General features: G+C 35.5%; 1 protein-coding gene across 1 annotated transcript; it reads right to left on the bottom strand.

Annotated features, from left to right (window-relative positions):
• Positions 1 to 7,410, bottom strand: LOC143273443 (prolactin-8A9-like). The gene is made up of 6 exons (XM_076573091.1): positions 7,305 to 7,410; positions 5,038 to 5,216; positions 4,199 to 4,237; positions 3,251 to 3,358; positions 1,297 to 1,476; positions 1 to 344 (listed from the first exon to the last, which is right to left on the bottom strand). Exons 1-6 carry the CDS (start codon positions 7,393 to 7,395, stop codon positions 156 to 158), a joined length of 786 nt encoding a protein of 261 aa, XP_076429206.1. The 5' UTR covers positions 7,396 to 7,410; the 3' UTR covers positions 1 to 155.
• Between the last annotated feature and the right edge of the window lie 11,257 nt (positions 7,411 to 18,667).

Here is an 18,667-nt window from a genome sequence, read left to right as displayed (position 1 = left end):
TTTTTAGATTTGAACATCTTTAATGAGAACATTTTTATTTTTTTACAAAGTGGCCCATTATACCTGCACATGCATTCACAGGTATAAAATTAAAAGAATTTTCTCAGCAATAGACTGTCACGAACCATCTCCAAAGCTGACAGGGTGATGAGCTCTTAGCAATCTTTCCCAGTTATTCGACACTTCAATGTTTTGAGATGACTTACAGTTTGGAATATATTATCGCGTAGGCAGAAGCAAAGGTTAAACATCGCCAAAAATTTATCATCATTGTTATTTGATTTGATGAATGGAAGATATTCCCAGGTGGGGAATTTTTCCTTGTTCTTTGCTGTAGGATAGGCCTAAAAATCAAAATGATACTCAGTTACTTGTTGATCATATTAGCAATGTTCCTTTCTCATTGTTTCTTATGTGTTCAATCACAGAAATGCATTCAGAAATTTTGTTTCCATCAAAGGTGTGGATTTTCATTTATGCAGGTCAGGAGACCTTCAGTAGTTAGTTTTTTAAAAACTATGATCAAGACTCATGTGCATCTGCCCTAATATGTAATTGATTGCAGATGAAGTATTCTCCTTTAGAAGCAAACAGAGCAAAAGTAGGAAGTTTGTATTAGACTTTGAGACAGAGAAGGGGGTGCTGTCAGTTTCTCACTTAGAAAACTTTTACATGTACTCTACATTTCACAGAAGCTGGTATGAACCACTATTCTTTTATGTTTCAATTAAATCTATTCTCCATACAGTTTGTGTATGAAAACTTAACATGTGATGGGGATCAGATAGTGACTTAATATGCAGAGCCAAGGGATGACTGTGAAAGAGCTGAGCTCCTTCACGCCACCTAGGAAAGGTGTCCTCTAAGTGTACATGAGGAAGTGATATGTTTCATTCTGATCCCTGGAGCAGGAGGTGAGGAGAACCATCTTAGGGAACGGTGGACCTGCCAGCAAGCTCTTAGGGCAGTGGTTCTCAACCTTCCTAATGCTGAGACCCTTTAATGCAATTTAAGTCATGGTGATCCACAACCATAAAATTATTTTCGTTGCTACATCAAACTGTATTTTTCTACTGTTATGAATCATAATGTAACAATCTGTATTTTCCAATTGTCATAAGCGACACCTTTGAAAATGTCATTGGATGCCCAAAGGGTTCACGATCTATATGACAAGAACCACTGCCTTAGGAGAAGATGATCTACAAAATGAGGAGTATTTCAGAATACTTTTTTAAAAAAATTACACAACCCATCTCTTTTATGAATGAAAACAATTAATAGGAAATTGCTTACCTTGGTGAGTATCCACCTAAGGTCATCCAGGAGTTCTTTGTTGTTCTTATCAATCTTATTGGCTTTTGAAAGGATAGTTTCAGGGACATCTGGCATGGCACTCAATTCAGTCGTTAGATGGAATAGAGGGCTGTTCCAGGCACCCACATAATTGATCAACATTTTTAAATATTTTTTGGTCTAAAAATACAAACACAACAGAACCATTGAATTAAAAATAATTTCAATACAGCAGGTTAGTTGCTTGTGATGTTTGTGTGAAAAAGCTGAACTCAAACATGTTTTTGCTATGTATATATCACACATATTGTATAGATGTTACATAGTGTGGCAATGTAAAATTTAAACAATTAGTCTATTATCTACAAAATAAAACAAATTAGGATTCTTATAAATTAGCAATTTTGTGAGGTTATGTCACCATGTTAGCTTTTCCTATGAAATTCTAACATATGCCTTCCCATTGAGATCTTTATTATTTGGTTATTTTGCCTATCAATTGGCACACCAGGACTTGCTGTGGCTCAATAGAGGCCAATAAGATTGTACGCAGGAAAGACAGATGCCATCAGCTAGGCTAGGGACAAGTGGCTCAAATAATTTTCACTCAGGGATTAATACACATCAATAAATCGTGACATTCATTACTGAACTCATTTATGGTTTCTAGGTAAATTTAAGACATTAGAACAAGAATAAAATGAAGAGAGCATGGTACTCATTAATGTGCTTTCCCCTTGCCTCTAAGAGAGCAGGATATTTGTTGATATGTGTAGGTGAAACACTATGTAGATATAAACAACATTAGCCTTAATAAGAGAAACAATGGGAATCACAACAGAATTTTGCCCATCCAGTATTTAATGTTCATATCTGATTTAAATTATACCATCTGTTGATATTTGTTATTATCCTCAGTGAAAATGGGAGTATATTGGGGACTGTTAATTATAATAGAAAGATATAAAGGGTATTAAGGAAGGGTGGAGGCAAATGGTAAGGGCAATACATGGAAGAATGATGTCATGTGATTAAGATTGAGATCTGTGGTTGGATGACATGCACACTTGAATTCTTAATTTCTATACAAGTATAAATACAACTTTTCAAAACCTCCATTTCCTTTTTTACTCAAATAATATCACCTACTGTTAAATTTTTGCACGTTTCAAATATAGCAATGGTAAAAGAGTGCTTTGTGACATGTTTAGCAATATTGTAGCTTTCAAGATACATTTTCTTTATATATCTGTCCTCATTTTGCCTTATTGTTGTCATATAATATTCAATTTAAATCATATTCAGATATGCTATTACAGAGAGATGAGGTGATGATTACAATCACAAAATACAACTGCTGTAATATCATTATCATTACGAATTGGAACATTGTTGCATCCTAAGGAAAATAATAATTGTATCTAACAGGACTATTCTGCTCATTTGCCTTGCAGTTAAGGCTTAGAGAATCATAGAGAGAGGAAGAGATAGGTATATATAGAAATAAAACCAAAGCAGATTTGAAAATCAAGAAGAGAAGATGTAGTGCACAGTAATGTAGGATGTCACCATGAAGAATCCATTAGCAATATATAATAAATATAGCTGCATTTTCATAACTTAAGTAGACATGAGTTTATAACCATAAATAGCCAATTTAGCTCAAAGTGTCCTATAAAATAGTGAGTGAAACTTTAGTGGCAACATTGCTAAAATGCCATCCTCTGAATGGACTATTTAAGAATCTGCTGAACTGTTATTAGGTATTTGATTTTATTTATAGTTTATTGACAAATTTTATTTATAGTTTACTGATTTTTTAATATACTTTACTTCCATTGTTTTCTGTATGCATGATTACCACATCTATCATAATGGCTGCAATAACTGCGAGAACCACAAATCTAGTGTATGGCTTCTGGTGTTTTGTTAAAACCCCAAGATGGAAACTCACTCTTATATTTATGTGTTCAGTTCCATGAACTGGAAGGTTCGTGATATTAGTGTGGCAGTGTATTACTGCCCTGTAAACGGTAGGATTCATCCTCTTCAATTGCGCAAGCTGCAAATAAAAACAAAAAATTAGTTAGAGTTCAGAAATTATATAAATGATTTCATGAGCAGAATATTAATGCATTTAAATGATATGTAATTATTAACAAAGAATAATTCATAAAAACAGAAATTAAAGAATTAAGGAAGTGCCCATCATCTAATTCTGTGTCTTTTGGATCCTCAACATAATTTGACATTTCACTAAGTTTTGAGCCATTTAACTCCTCTTTTGTTCTCCTGTTTTCCCACTCTTCCAAAAAGCTACTATTTGGAAATCAAACAGAGAAAGGAGCAAATGTATCAAGAACCAAGTGCTTTAATTATCATCTTTCTCTAGAATTTCAGCACGATTCATAAACATATTTATTAATCTTCCTATTTTCTGTCAATAAATATTGAAATTTCCTTACCCAGACATAAGCATTTCAAATTTATTCAGTTAACACTGAATACATATAGCTATGTAATAAAAATTTATAATAGTTTTAGAATAAAATTGCGTTCATTGTGACAAAATTATTCATAAAAAGTAGAGTATTTTGTAGAAAAATAAGCAATGAAGAATCAAAATATACAAAATTATTATTAATGTTTATGTGCCATATTATTCACTGTATGATTAATGAAATATTCAATTTACTTAAATATATAATTAGGATATCTTATTTATTTCTAATAATCAGCTAATTCAAGGAAGGTTAATGGACTCTTGTTAAGGTTAGGATGCAGCAAAACTGTCACTTAAAAACAGGAAATAAAAACTCAGTGTAATGCTTTATCATCTATGTTGAAGTCATTGACATGAGACTCCTTTGGGGAAGCAACTGGAAAGAAGCAGGGTACTCACCATAGTCACAAATGATCCGGAAGAGAATTCATTGTTGAACTGAGTCATGTTAAGAGGAAAAAAATAACATTGGGTCAATAAAAACCCAACATGTTTCAAACAGAGACACATTCTCTTGATATCTATCATATTGAAGGTTTGCCTATATTGTCTTTCTTTGTGTTTTCTGACCTTGAGAAATGACTTATAGCAATCAGCAAGAAAAAAATCAACGCACTTCTAATCTTTCCCTGATACTGAACAAATCCTTACACTGAAAATCTTTAAATCACAATTCCTAGTATTTAGGGGCTTCTTGAAAGACTAGATTTCTCTCTCTCTCTCTCTCTCTCTCTCTCTCTCTCTCTCTCTTTCTTCTTCTTTCTTCTTTTCTTTTCTTTTCTTCTTCTTCTTCTTCTTCTTCTTCTTCTTCTTCTTCTTCTTCTTCTTCTTCTTCTTCTTCTTCTTCTTCTTCTTCTTCTTCTTCTCATGCATTAGGTTATCCCTGTTCCAAATATATAGTTCACTACAATGCACATCTTCTACAGTGCTAAATGAACATGAACAATGGAAAATTGTGATCCTGGATGCAATATTTGGAAATGAGTGTTCTTACTCTAGCCACATTTTAATGGTTTCTACCATAGTTATTTTTTAAGAAAAAATAAAATTAGAGAAAACATAGAAAAATCATTAGATCCTTTGAAATCTCATGAAACTATCCCATTGACACCATCCATGTTTCAGTAGTTGGTGCTTCCTTTACCTATGAAAGTGTATTTTCTGATAGTTGGGTCATGACACTTAGTGTCTCATTTACTAGTGCAATTCAAACATTAGCATGAAGGTTAAATACATACAAACTCTTGACGGATTTTATCAACAAGATGACGGATTTTTCGAGCTCGGTTGATGGCACTGTTAAACGTTTCCACAAGGGGCTCCCAGCAGCCCCCAACTTCGGTGTGACACTCGGGAATTGATGCAGCTTTCTCCCACAGGAGCAGGTTCAACACCAGCAGCAGCATGAGTGTCCCTGCTAAATAAAACAAGAGCCACTTAGGGATGATGCATTAATCTGGGTTTTTCAAGGCTCAACCATTTCAGAAAAGTTTTATTGGGCCAAAGATTTCTTCACTGCATGATATTATATTGAGTATCTGGAATAGCAGATAAAATCACTGTGAGTACTTTGGCAATTGATTGCACTTTTCTGTATAATACTTTGAGAAACAGGTGATTTCCCATTTTTTTATTGTTTGAGAAATGATTCTGAATTCTACAAATGTCTGGAAGTGAAAGGAACCCTCAACTGGTAGTTTTAAGTCATTCCCTTTAGATAGATTAGTATCTTTGAGTTTAAGCTCATTTTCAGAAGCAAACTCTTGAAGAATTTGTAATTTTTAAACTTCAGGTCTGATATCAGGATTTTGGACATTGAGGTAACAGGGTTAGCACAGTTTATCTGTTTGCTTTTTCTGTGTGTTAGATCATAAACACAGGAAGATTACTAATCCAAAAGATGAGACGAATGTTGTCTTAAGTGATGTAAGTTTGGAATTGCTAATTTATGATAAAACATCAATAGAGTAACAATAAATCAAAAGCTTCAGATTATTTTCTTTAAAGTTAATCTTCATAATAATTCTCTGAGCAGATAAGTTTGTTGTGATTGTAATCTGAATATATTTATGAAGGAGAAGGCCTATGGGGTTAAATGATTTTCATATTGGCTGATTATTGGCTAACAGGGAAAATGGGACACCAACCATAAGGACTTTACCCTTCACATGTTCATAGAAAGATCACACGTGTTTTCACACTACCCGATTTTCTGACAGAGAACATAGTCACAATTCTGAGACTCAGTTTTATTCGAGATCATTGGCCTTCCTTGAAAATAATAAACTTTGTCACTAAGACATTATAAGAAAGCTCTAGAAGCTTGATTTGATCTGCTTCCTTTGCTCTTTAAAAATACTCACACTTAAAATTTTGACAATGATTAGGATTGACTTCCATTTAAAAATTGTTACTCCTTAAGCAGTAAAACACAAGGCCAAAACTTAAGGCTGAAGGAACACAGTAGAGGAAAGAGAAGAATCAACATAAAAGGTAGAGGTCCAGAAGGTTTGTTGAGAGAAAGTGTCCTTTGATTATGTAATACCAAGTGGTCCAGGCTAAAATAATAGACATATGAGCAACACTAAATGGATCCAGCAGGTTGTTTATATATATGTATAAACATAAATATAATAATTAAAGAAAAAAAACAGCCCTGAACTTTAGAGGGACCATGGGAAAAGGTTTCTGAGGATGTGGAGGAGTGAAATAATATAATTTTCATCATGTGTGAAATTCTCAAAAAAATTTAGGATGTAAAAATGTCTCCTATTGTATTTCAAACAGAATATTTTTTGTTATGATCTCCCTTTTTCTACCAAATGACATCTACAAAATATGACACTTGGTCAGCAATCCTTGCTCTTCTTTGTGTGATGTGATTTGGCTTGTGCTACACTGGAAAAGAGTACAAAACACAAGCTGCCATTTGTCTGTTTCAGGCTTTAGAACTTAAAGATTCTTCAGATTTATTCCAATATGAAAACTCATATACTATACCTAGGAGCAAAATACTCTCTCTTCTGCCTCGAGATAAGATGAGTTGGACCCACTAAGTTTACATCCTTGATAATTTCCAATTTTTCAAACTCTGAAACATTGTCCTTTTGAACTGTATTATTTATTCTAGATGTCCTGTGCACTAGGAGTTGTTTAATGTTCCCCATTGTTTCTACTCATTGGATACTAGTAACACTTCACTTCTTCTCTCCCTTCAATACAGATAACACAGGCTATCCCTGAATATTGCAAGCTTGTCTCAAGCAAAAGGATGTTGAGAACAACTGATTCAATTGTCTCTTCTTCCTTTGATCAGGTGTTTTCAAGAAAAACAATTTTAAAAGATTGTAGAAAGTCTATGCTGAATTCTTCTCCTGGAAAACTATGAACAAATATCTCTTCATACCAGATAGAACAATAAAGATTCCAAAGAAATAGTTCGAACAAAGCAAACTCAAGGACTGAATATTTTTACTTAGAGACACATGGGGGAGAGCATACTTACAGCTGTGAAGTTGGCTCAAACGCAGCTCCATTGCTGAGAAGTTTCCAAAGAGGATGAGTGCTGTCTCTGATAACTGGCTCACTGGAGTCATACATTCGGCTAGTTTCTTCCTCCTATATATTCTAGTAGATTGCCCCAAGGCATGCACAGCCACTGGACAGCAAAAAGTCACATGAGGAATCCCTCATTAGTGAACTATGTCTGTCTATCTCCAGAGAACGTTAGCAGTTTTATTACCACATACTTATCTGTGTCTGAATGGTTCTTTTGTCTTGTTTTGTTTAGCTTGTTTTTGTCACTTCTTTTCTACATGTTGATTCTTGTCAAAATTATTTTTGATATCTCTGAAGTGATCTCAACTGTGTGATGACAGATGGTCATGACAGACCACAAAGAAATTGTTCATGACTACTGCCCCTTCCTTAGAGTTTTATATTCTTTCTATTATCTCTTTCAAATAGATTTTGGAGAAAGAGGGATTCTTTATTCAATATTTGACCATCATGCCACAGCATTAGTAAATTATTAGTGGTGTTATTATGAATCTCTGCCAGTAATCACTGACTACTTTCTCTATAAACTACGCTAATAGCTATAGTAATCTTCATGCCTAAATTAGATGCTTAGAATTCATTTTTAAAGAAACCAAATATATTTAACAGAAGAACTCCTTTAACTCCTCTTGAGAGTTTATGACATCTCAATAAACAATTGTGCATTGGCTTGAAATACAAAATATGTTTGATTTCTTTGGAATTGGCCTTAATCATATCAGAAGTTTATTTATTTACCAAAAACATTTGTACCACTATTGCCTTAATGAGTATAGCTTTATATGCTTGCTTCTAGCATTAGTACTTGAGCCATAGTACCACTGGTGATAATTCTCCAAAAAAACAACTCCATAGTCGCTTCCAGACTCTGACAGCCAGTTGACATAGAGGGATCATCTATCCCAATGCCAACCAAATTTCCTCATATTGTTGAAACAGAGTATTTGCTGCCTAAAGAATTTATGCCAGCCAATTAGGTATGGTACACATCCAAAAGGAGATACAGCTGCAACAATGGTGTGAGGGGCCTCAGAAGCCCTACTGTCCCATATCTCTTGGGAAGGTAACTCAGTCTGCTCTTGGGGATTTAATTCAACAATCATATGGTGCTCAGGAATCCCTTTCTCTTCATGGATGTACACTCTCATAACAGCTCATCTAAAAAAGCTCATTAAAAGCTGTGCTTGTGTCCTATCAGATTCCCTTCCAAATGAGTAAAATGTGTAGAGTTTGGATCTATGTAATGGGAGCTTTACAGAGACTCAACATTTCCATAGACCTACTATTACCTGTTTCAAGAAACCATGAACTCACTTCCCAATTTTGTGTCTACATGGACACTAATCACACCTTAGTATTGGTGTTACACAGCATAAAGCCTCAAGCATATATCAGTTGTTTTTTCCAAAGCACCTGACTATGTAGAGTAGTATGGATGGCATCATTACTTCTTTTCCAAGCCTATAATCTACAGGCAGCCCCATGAACTGTTTAGGGTGCTCCACCTGGGACTCTGACATACGATTAGGAAGAGTTGGCATCTGGCTAAGGGCCAAAACAGAGCAGAGCACATTCAGACCTGCCAAACCTAATGCCCCTCCAGATGTTTTCCACCTTTTAAGAGTTTCTTGCTTGGTCCTATGCCCTGGAGCTGTCTGTCTGTCAACAGTATTTTGGGGAAGGGCTCTGATCTGGATGAGTAACCTCCTCCCTACAAACTCCCCCTTTCTCAACCACACAAAGTCAATATAAATTTCAGAGTCTCAAGAAAACATTCTAAACCTCATGAGTAGCTTGTGTGCCTGTGCAATTCACTTCCAGCATTCCTACCTCCATGAGAGAATTGCGTACAGAGTCGTCTCTGGGACAGAGCTAATTTCCTACCCCTACGGCAAGCTGATCATGTTTATGTTCACCAATCTATTTCTTCATTCTTCCAGTGTTGCTTTACTCCATGATGATTTTAGTGAGCCATGAATTCTGGTCTACTTGGCAAATTGATAAGAAACAACGTGTTTTTCCTTTAAGTTTTGTGTGAGATGTTCTCAGATTCTCTGTAATGTCCTTGCTTGAAGGCAGTATTAGTCAACCTGCTGATTTTATGTCATGTGCTGTCCCTCTAAGTCATCTGTTTCTTGCTGCCATGAGTTCAGTGAAAAGTCCTTTCTCAGCTTCAACCCCATGGAGGACTATTACTCGGTTTACAGCCATTCATTTGCTCATAACCACCGCATCTTTCATGTGGTCAGCATTTCCACTGCAAATCCAAGATTGGTCACAGTGCAATTTTGCCACATTTGGCTTCCCTTGAGTCCTGTTGTCAGCTTTTTGTCCTTTCTTGTCTCAATTACATTAGCACTTTATAAATGATATTTAAATCATGTTCCAGGTACTTATATCCTACCCCTTCTACTGAAAGTGTCATCTTATGCTCAATCATGATTTGAGAAGAGATAATATACAAACTCTTAGGTCACAGTTTTGGAAACCAGATTTTCATCTCTTCTCACAAAGTGAATATAGTTTTCAAAGATGCAGAATGAGATCTAAAACTGCCTGATACAAGTCAAGGGGCTTATTATTGCCATGCCTAAACACATGTCTTCTACTTGATTCTTAATCTGTCAAAATGAAGATTTTTTTTGTCAGTTACCTGACTATAATGCTCAGTGGAAAGTTTTATTCTTTTCTCATCTATTTTGACTTTTAGAATCCTATTGAATGTTTGGATTCTTGTTGCTTTCCCTGGATTTGGGAATTTTCTTATACACTTTCCTATTCTAGCTTTTGTAAAGTTTACAGCAGTCACTATCACAAACATCTGTGCATGTTTTCTCTCTCTCTCTCCCTCCCTCTCTCTCTCTCTCTCTCAAATATATATATATATATATATATATTTGTGTGTGTGTATATGTGTATATATATGTATGTATAGTGTACATATATTCATACAAACATACATACATACACAAATATACACATTTACACTCAAAGAGAAGTATTAATCATCTCTAAATATAGCCCATGTTCACACTGAAAAGAGAAAATTACTCTAAGATTAAACAAAGAAAACCTTGCAGACAATCACAAATAACTCTCATATCCACATTTACAGGTCAGCAAGGCTGCTATTAATGCTACTCTACTAATATGGATTTTCTTGTCTCTATATTGGCACTTTTGCAGTTGTTGGGTACATATCAATAAAGAAAGAAGACCCTACTTCAAGAACCTTAGATGCTTTTTAGGAAAGAAAAGACAACAAATATAAAAGTAGTGCACTGAGGTATGTACACAGGCTATTTGTCATCTAGAAAATATAAATAGCAACACAGTAGAAGAAGTTTTGGAGGTACAAATGATGAGAAAGAAACATGCCATGAGTGGGAATGCATTCAGAAACACAAGTACTCCTGATCCTCAGATGTTCGCCTAGAAGTGAGCTAGGAAAAAACTTTCTTCCTTAAACAGCTTTTGTCAGAATATTTTATCACTGAAACATGACAAGTGAGTCAGTGTTTGTCTCTCTGTAAATGTGTGTGTATTTGTGTCTATGTGTTTCTGAATGTGTATGTATGTATATATGTGTATATGCTGTGTGTACCTAGATGTGCAATTGTACAAGTATCTATACATGTATATAAAAGCCTATACTATACTTCCTCAATCACTCTGTACCCTGTTTTTAATATAGGTTAGCTCACTGAACATAGAGTTCATTGATTAAATAGATTGGTCAATTACAAGCCCGAGGAATCCCTGTATCTCCACCTTCCCAGAAGTGGATTGCAGTCATAGGCAACTTGATCCTGCTATTTCATATGGATTCTGTGTTATTGGGTCAGGTCCTAGAGCAAGTATACAATCTCTACAAACAAAACACCCTCCAATGATGTGGGTCTTAAGTTTTGAAAACTTGTGATAGACAAAATGAACTTCTAACAGGTCTGAAATATTTATTTGTTTTAATATAAACTTTTCAAGCTTTATTTGCCATAGTAAAATTGACAGACATAGGTAGTTCTTAGCCTTAGATTGCAGAACTGTTTTTTAAGTCTGTTAAGTTGAATAAGCTTCTCAACACAGTTCTCAGACAGATCTCACTGCAGATGTCACTCAGATTAGGCTCCCTTTGAATATCTAGTGGTGATGTAAACTCTACTGGGAACATGCTTGTGAAATATATACTACTTTTCCTTTTACTTGTGAATTATTAATTTTTACTCCTGTAGTAATTGCTTAAGAAAAAAGTTGAAGAAATGAAATATGGTAAAGAAACAGAGTTTTGAAGTGTATCAATATTTTAAGAACTACATGAAGATATTTTGTATCTTGAAAATAGATTTAGATAATTTCACCACTTTGGAAATCAATATGGTGCTTTCTTAGAAAATTGAGAATCAATCTCCCCCAAGATCCAGCTATACCACTCTTGGGCATATACCCAAGAAATGCTCAATCATAACACAAGAGTACTTGCTCAGCTATGTTCATATCAGCATTGTTTGCAATAGTCAAACCTGGAAACAACCTAGATGCCCTTCAACTGAAGAATGGATAAATAAATTGTGGCACATATACACAATGGAATACTACTCAGCAGAGAAAAACAATGACATCATGAGGTTTGCAGGCAAATGGATGGATCTAGAAAAAAATCATCCTGAGTGAGGTAACCCAGACTCAGAAAGACAAATATGGTATGTACTCACTCATAGGAAGATGCTAGATGTGGAACAAGGATGACTGGACTGCTACTCATATCACCAGTGAGGCTACCTGGAAAACAGGACCCCAAGAAAGACACGGGGATCGCCCAATGACGGAGAAATGGCTGAGATTTACATGAACAACCTGGACATGAGTGGGAGTAATGAAGGGCGAGGATCAAGGGAAAGAGAGACTGTGGAGCAGGAGATCCCAGCTGGATCAAGAACAGAGAGGGAGAACAGGAATAGGAGACCATGATAAATGAAGACCACATGAGAAAAGGAAGAAACAAAGAGGTAGAGAGGCCCACAGAAATCCATAAAGATACCCCCACGATAGACTGCTGGCAATGGTTGAGAGACAGCCGGAACTGACCTACTCTGGTGATGGGATGGCCAAACACCCTAATAATCATGCCAGAAACCTCATCCAACAACTGAGGGATCTGGATGCAGAGATCCACGGCTAGCCCCTGGGTGGAGCTCCAAGAGTCTAATTAATGAGAAAGAGAAGGGTTTATATGAGCGATAATTGTTGAATCCAAGGTTGGATAAAGCACAGGGACAAATAGCCAAACAAATGGGAACACATGAACTATGAACCAAAGGCTGAGGGGCCCCCAACTGGATCAAGCCCTCTGAATAGGTGAGACAGTTGATTGGCTTGATCTGTTTGGGAGGCATCTAGGCAATGGTACTGGTTCCTGTGCTTACTGCATGAGTTGGCTGTTTGAAACCTGGGTCTTATGCAGGGATGCTTGGCTCAGTCTGGGAGGAGGAGACTGGACCTGCCTGGACTGAGTCTACCAGGTTGATCTCAGTCCTTGGGGGAGGCTTTGCCCTGGAGGAGGTGGGAATGGAGGGTGGGCTGGGTGGAATGGGAGGGGGCAGGAGTGGGGAGACAAAGGGAATCCGTGGCTGATATGTAGAACTGAATAGTATTGTAAAATAAAATAAAAGGAAAAAAAAAACCTTAATACAAAAAAAATGAAAATAGTTTTAGAGAAGATAACATTGTATTTTACCTTAAAATGTAAATGGTTTAATTATATTAATTGTGAAATGTGACATAAATGTGGACAGGAGGAAAACCCAGGAGTCCTTGACCTTATACAAAGATCTATAGGCTATTAGGGAATCTTGAGAAAGGAGAAATACTTTTCTCAATGGAAGAGCACATAAATTGAATACCCAACACCAAATGAAACATTCATATAAGTGGTATTATACAGATTGAACAGTTTGTATTTATTTACTTAGGAATATGTATGTATATTCATATACATATGCATATACATATATAACAACAATTGATGAAAAAGAGGCCATGAATTTGAAATAGAGCAAAGAGGGATATATGAGATGTAATGGAGAGGGGAAAGGGATGAGGAAATGATGTAATCATATAATCTCAAACAAAATAAATGAATTAAAATTATATGAAATTTTTTTTTGTTTTCAAATGTTTTGCTTTTTTGAAAATGTCCATTTCAAGGTTGGTGTATCCTTGATGATTTGGACCACAAATAATAGAAATCTGGGGTCTTAACAATGGTTCCCAATGTTTCCTTTTCTTTTCCTGTCTCTATTATACAAATAAGTTGTAATTATGACAGATGATTTTCATACAGAAGAGGCTATTTTTCTGCTTATAGGGTATTCTTGAAAATTGCTAAGGAAATAAATTCTGCTACTGAGCTTTCCTTACCAGTATATTAGAATGTATGCAGTCAGCAATAATTAAATATGAATACCATTTTAGTGATAGATGTGTATAATTATCTGGTATTCACTTATCATTTGATAATAACATATGAAGAGATGATCCAATCAGTGATGAATTCTGAAAATATTTTGTTGGTAAGTTTTCATTGTTATGACAAAATACACAAGGAATACATCTTAAATGGTGTAAAGGTTTATTTTAGTTCATAGTTTCCAAGGGTTTAGTTAATTGTCACTTAGTACTGTGACAGTACTGTATATTATGGGCAGATGTAGCCTATTTAAATATTCATGTTCATGAAGGAGGGAAAGAGAGAGGGGGAGAGAAAGATTTCTTTATCGTTTTCAAAGTATATACTCAGTGATACACCTTCTACCAGGTTCTATTTCCTAAATTTTAAAATTTTTACCAGTGCTCTGTAGTTCCACAGGGTGAAGATTCAAGCTTCAAAACAGAAGCTTTTGTAAACTACTGCAGATACAAAGTGTTACACAATGTATTGTAAACTTTTAGAAAGCTGGACACGAGTTCAAAGAGAATAGGCAGTCCTTGTGTGGTATTCAGGTCCAGTGAGGAATAGGGAAGACAGTGACTTCTGTCTTGTTATTGTTTAATGATGGTAACTGTTCTCTTCTGGTACAGTACATACTTAAAAGCACCATTTGATTAGACTCAGCTTAATGATGTTTTTACGTTACAATATGTTGGTAAATGTGGTTTAGTCAGTGATATATAGGAAAATAAAGTTCATGAGCAATTGGCCATAAAGTTAACTGGCCTCATCTCAGTCTCTTGGATTTTACCCTCATTTTCCATCTATTCTCATTCTCTGAAGATCCCTTGTTGTTTCTGTGTGCTACCTTCCTCTGTTGAGCCCTGAGTTGCTGATGGCTGCTTTGATTTCTTCTGCATTGGAGAGTCCTTGAGGAGTTTCTTTTAGATTGTCTGCAGTGAACATAGACTCACTTGCCCCTTTTCTTCTATCAATTATGCATTCCAGTAGCACAGCCCATTATCATCTATATTCTAGTTACATCATCAAATTCTAGCTATCTCTATTTCTTGTAGTACTATGTGCTGCTGTCCCATTACTCATACAATGATTTCAGACTCAACACTGATAGATATCACTCTCTATGATGGAAAGGCTTTTAGCATCATGGGTTACCATTTCTTACTCCATAGTAATATCTACAGAAAAATCTTAAACATTGATTGTTTACTAATGTCTTATTATAAAACTCATCTCCTTTTACTAAAAGTCAGTATATGCAAATGATATAGGAATACTGAAAATTAACTGATGAATATATTTTTTTTCCTTTTTTGATCAATCAGCATTTCATCAAACCATCAAAGCCACGAGGCCTTGAAAGAAAAGATTTAATCATTCGGTAATTTCTTTGCTGTTTGTTTTTGTTCATATTTCCTTTATTTATCAGTATCCACCACTCTGACATTAGTGCAGTGATCTGCATATTTGTCTAACCCTTCCCCCCAAGTTCAGCTCAAACTACTGGCAGCCAGATTTTTTAAAACTTTCTTTTGGTATTTGTAGTGACCATAACACTAGGTTTCAAAACATCAGATGAATATTTGTGGTGCTAATTTCTTTCTGTTTTGATATCATGGCTCTTATTCCTACAATAAAATGATTGTTTCCTCTAATGTCACTTTATGTTGAAATCCATAGATACAAGCACACATAACCTCATTAGAGAGGACTGACTCCTATGTTCGTCTTAAATATTTATTCTTCTTTTTTCTGTGTAACATTTATAGCTATAATAACTTTTCTCTGAAAAGTTTCATTTCAGTTATAAGCTACTTTTGCACAGAGGTCTTTCTCCATCATATACAAATGAATAATTGGCAGTATAAAGACCGTGCTTTATGTAATACTGTGAAATTTACATTCCTTAGAATTGTCAGTCATTGCCCAGTTTCCTCCCTGTTTAGTTATCATCATACATTCATAAACTGACTATTGAGATATCAAAACTAACATATATAAAGTATCCTTGTGTGGCGATGTAGTGTGTCCCCCAATAAAATTTATCTGAGGATTAGAGGAAAAAGCCAGCCACTATAGTAAACATAGAAGTCAGGTAATGGTAGCATATGCCTCTAATCCTATCATTTGGGAGGCAGGGATCTGTGATCTCTGTGAGTTCAAATCCACACTAGGAATAGAGCCAATCTTGGTGACACATGCCTTTAATCCCAGCACTAGCCTCCAGAGGTCTGGAGGTCTGTACAGACAGATAGGAAGTGACAGAGCTGAGCAGAAAGAGGAAGTGATGTAGTTGGGTGGAGAGAGGAAATGAGATAGCAGAACAGAAAGGCATAAAGGCATGGGTATACAGGAAGTAGGTCTCTTTGGAGACTGAGGTGTTGGTGAGGTTAGCTTGCAGCTTTTCCTATTCCTCTGATCTCTCAATTTTTCACCCCTATATCTGGCTCCAGGTTTTTATTTAATAATAAAACTGTCATGTTTTGAATAATGAGCCAGTGTTATAGAAATGACATGTTTACTGGGATTTGTTTTAAAATATTCAATATATATTATCCATTAAAATATACAATGTGAAGTTTATGTATGGAGTTTTCTAATGAGATCTTGTCTCAAACAATGAAGCAAATTATATTCAACTATATATATATAAAAAAGACCATTTAGAAATTCATCTACATCCCTGGATCTCATGATATATATCCACGTTTTGAAGAAAAAAGTTTGAAATATGTCAGAGCAATAATAATTTTGAATGTATTCAAGAGAAAATAGAAGAACTGATATATTTTGAAGCATGGTGTTCAGTTGTTTTTGAGAAAAAAATAGTGATCATCACCATTAGGGAGAAGGCAGATTCAGTGTAAATAAACCTGGCTGTGAGGCAAACAATAAGTTTACCTGAACTATTGTCTTATAATCACCAGGAAATTTCATTACACAGCAAGACTTATTCTTGAATTTTGTCACGGAGAGTGGTCTAGTTTTGATTGTCACCTAGAGCTCTAACAATTCAATGAATGAAGGAAAAGGTACTTTTGATGCAATGAAACTTTAAAGAAAGTAGGTAAGATGAGAAAAGGCACGTGGAAGGAGAAGGTGGAATAAAAGTTTTATATGTGGTTCTAAAATTTAAGGTACTTCTAGGTGATCATAAAGTTTAGTATCCTAACACTACAGATTCATTGATAGTAACAAAATATACCTATATCATCATAGTATCAAAGCACACCATGCCTTTTGAAGGTTTTCCTTTATTTAGGTTTTCTTTTCTTTACTCCTTCCCCCAACATTCAATTTTGTCAATTTCATCCATTGTTTTCATTTATATTTATTAGAATTCTGTCTGGATGGTCTCTCGGTATCTGGAAATCCTTGTAAATCTCTGATCCTTGGAAACAGAACCCGGCAATCCACTTCCTCTAGGAGCATCTGACAGTGTGATGGGTCCATATCTTAGGTGCTTAGACACATATGACAAACTGAGCTCCCATCAATTAATCATAACTATGAAGACTGAAGAAGTCAAATATCAGGTGTTTTGACTAATTGTATTGGATGACTATTAGGATTAGTGTGCTACTCAGGAACAACTGAGTGAATGAATCTAAAGGTGTTATTCCTAGACAAAAGTACATATGGGATTCAAAAGAAAGGAAGAATAGCATCTTATTCTTCAGGTGATGAGTTGCTAAGCTAGCTTGTATCCATATGAACAGGAGGAGAACAACGTTGGTAGAGACCCCAATGGGGAGTCAGCAGTGATATAATGCTATTGCTTCTTGACTATTCTAGTAATCCTGATGCAGAAAATTGCTACATCCACTCATCAGAAAGATCACTTTGACCACTATTCTCTAGTACTATGAATTTATCATAAAGGAAGGAATGCCAAAGGACATAAAGGACAATGCTAATGTCAGAACTGTAGGTAGGAAAATTCAGCAAGGTCATTAATACACTGTATCTTGTGGTAATCTCCCAGTAGGTGTCCTTGGAAAGCACCAAAGTGACCCATGGGAGAGTCAGTTGCCACTGAGAGGAAATCAAATTGTGATCTTATCTAAAATAGGTCTTTCATATCGCTATGTAAGTTGGAGATAAGAGAAATTTTCATTTCCCTTAATCCTCCACCCTATTCTATACAAATCAAAGGACTGTATATGGAGCAGGAGGAAGGAAAGGGAAATTGTTGGACTGACCTTCTCTGAGTTTAATGGTGTGTGACTTGATTCACAAGAGTACAATGTTAATGTCTTAAGTAATTGGAATTTGAGCTGACACTAAACCAAAGAAGGCTTGTTAGACTCAGGAGTAAAGAACACATGAAATATGTCTCAGAAGATGCTGAGGAGAAGTAAGAAATGTGGAGGTTTTGTTGTTGTTTTGGTTTTTTGTTTGTTTGTTTGGTTGGTTGGTTCCCAGTTTGACAGTACATCATGAGGCAGATATTTCATTGAAATTGAAATCAAGAAGAAAGATGAGTGCTCATCTCTTAGGGCACATTCGATTTTCCTATCTTACAAAAATCACTTATCAGTTACTTTTCTCCACCTAACAATGGAGCCTTGTTAGATTTCCCTGATTCTATGTCAGAAAATTGCAGTAAAATTTTTTCCTTTTGGTTTCATGGCCTCATTAGCCATTGGTAGTTGTCTAGTTCAAGGTGTTAGCCCACCAGGAGGTAATGCCCTGATGGGTGAATCTCCATTAAACAAGGCCCCTAGACCTCACACCCCAGGATGTCTTTTGCTTTTGCTGCGCCTTTACTTTTGTTGCTGCTATGGCCTGCCAACAAAAGAGTTGGCTATGAAAAAATACTTTCTGCTTGTTCATGTTCTGTTAATATGTAGCAAGTTACT

The sequence above is a fragment of the Peromyscus maniculatus genome, chromosome 5 (genome assembly GCF_049852395.1).
Source record: "Peromyscus maniculatus bairdii isolate BWxNUB_F1_BW_parent chromosome 5, HU_Pman_BW_mat_3.1, whole genome shotgun sequence".
In the NCBI taxonomy this organism is placed as follows: Eukaryota; Metazoa; Chordata; class Mammalia; order Rodentia; family Cricetidae; genus Peromyscus; species Peromyscus maniculatus.
The sequence above is the reverse complement of the archived record's forward strand: the minus strand, read 5'-3'. Positions and strand labels throughout refer to the sequence as shown.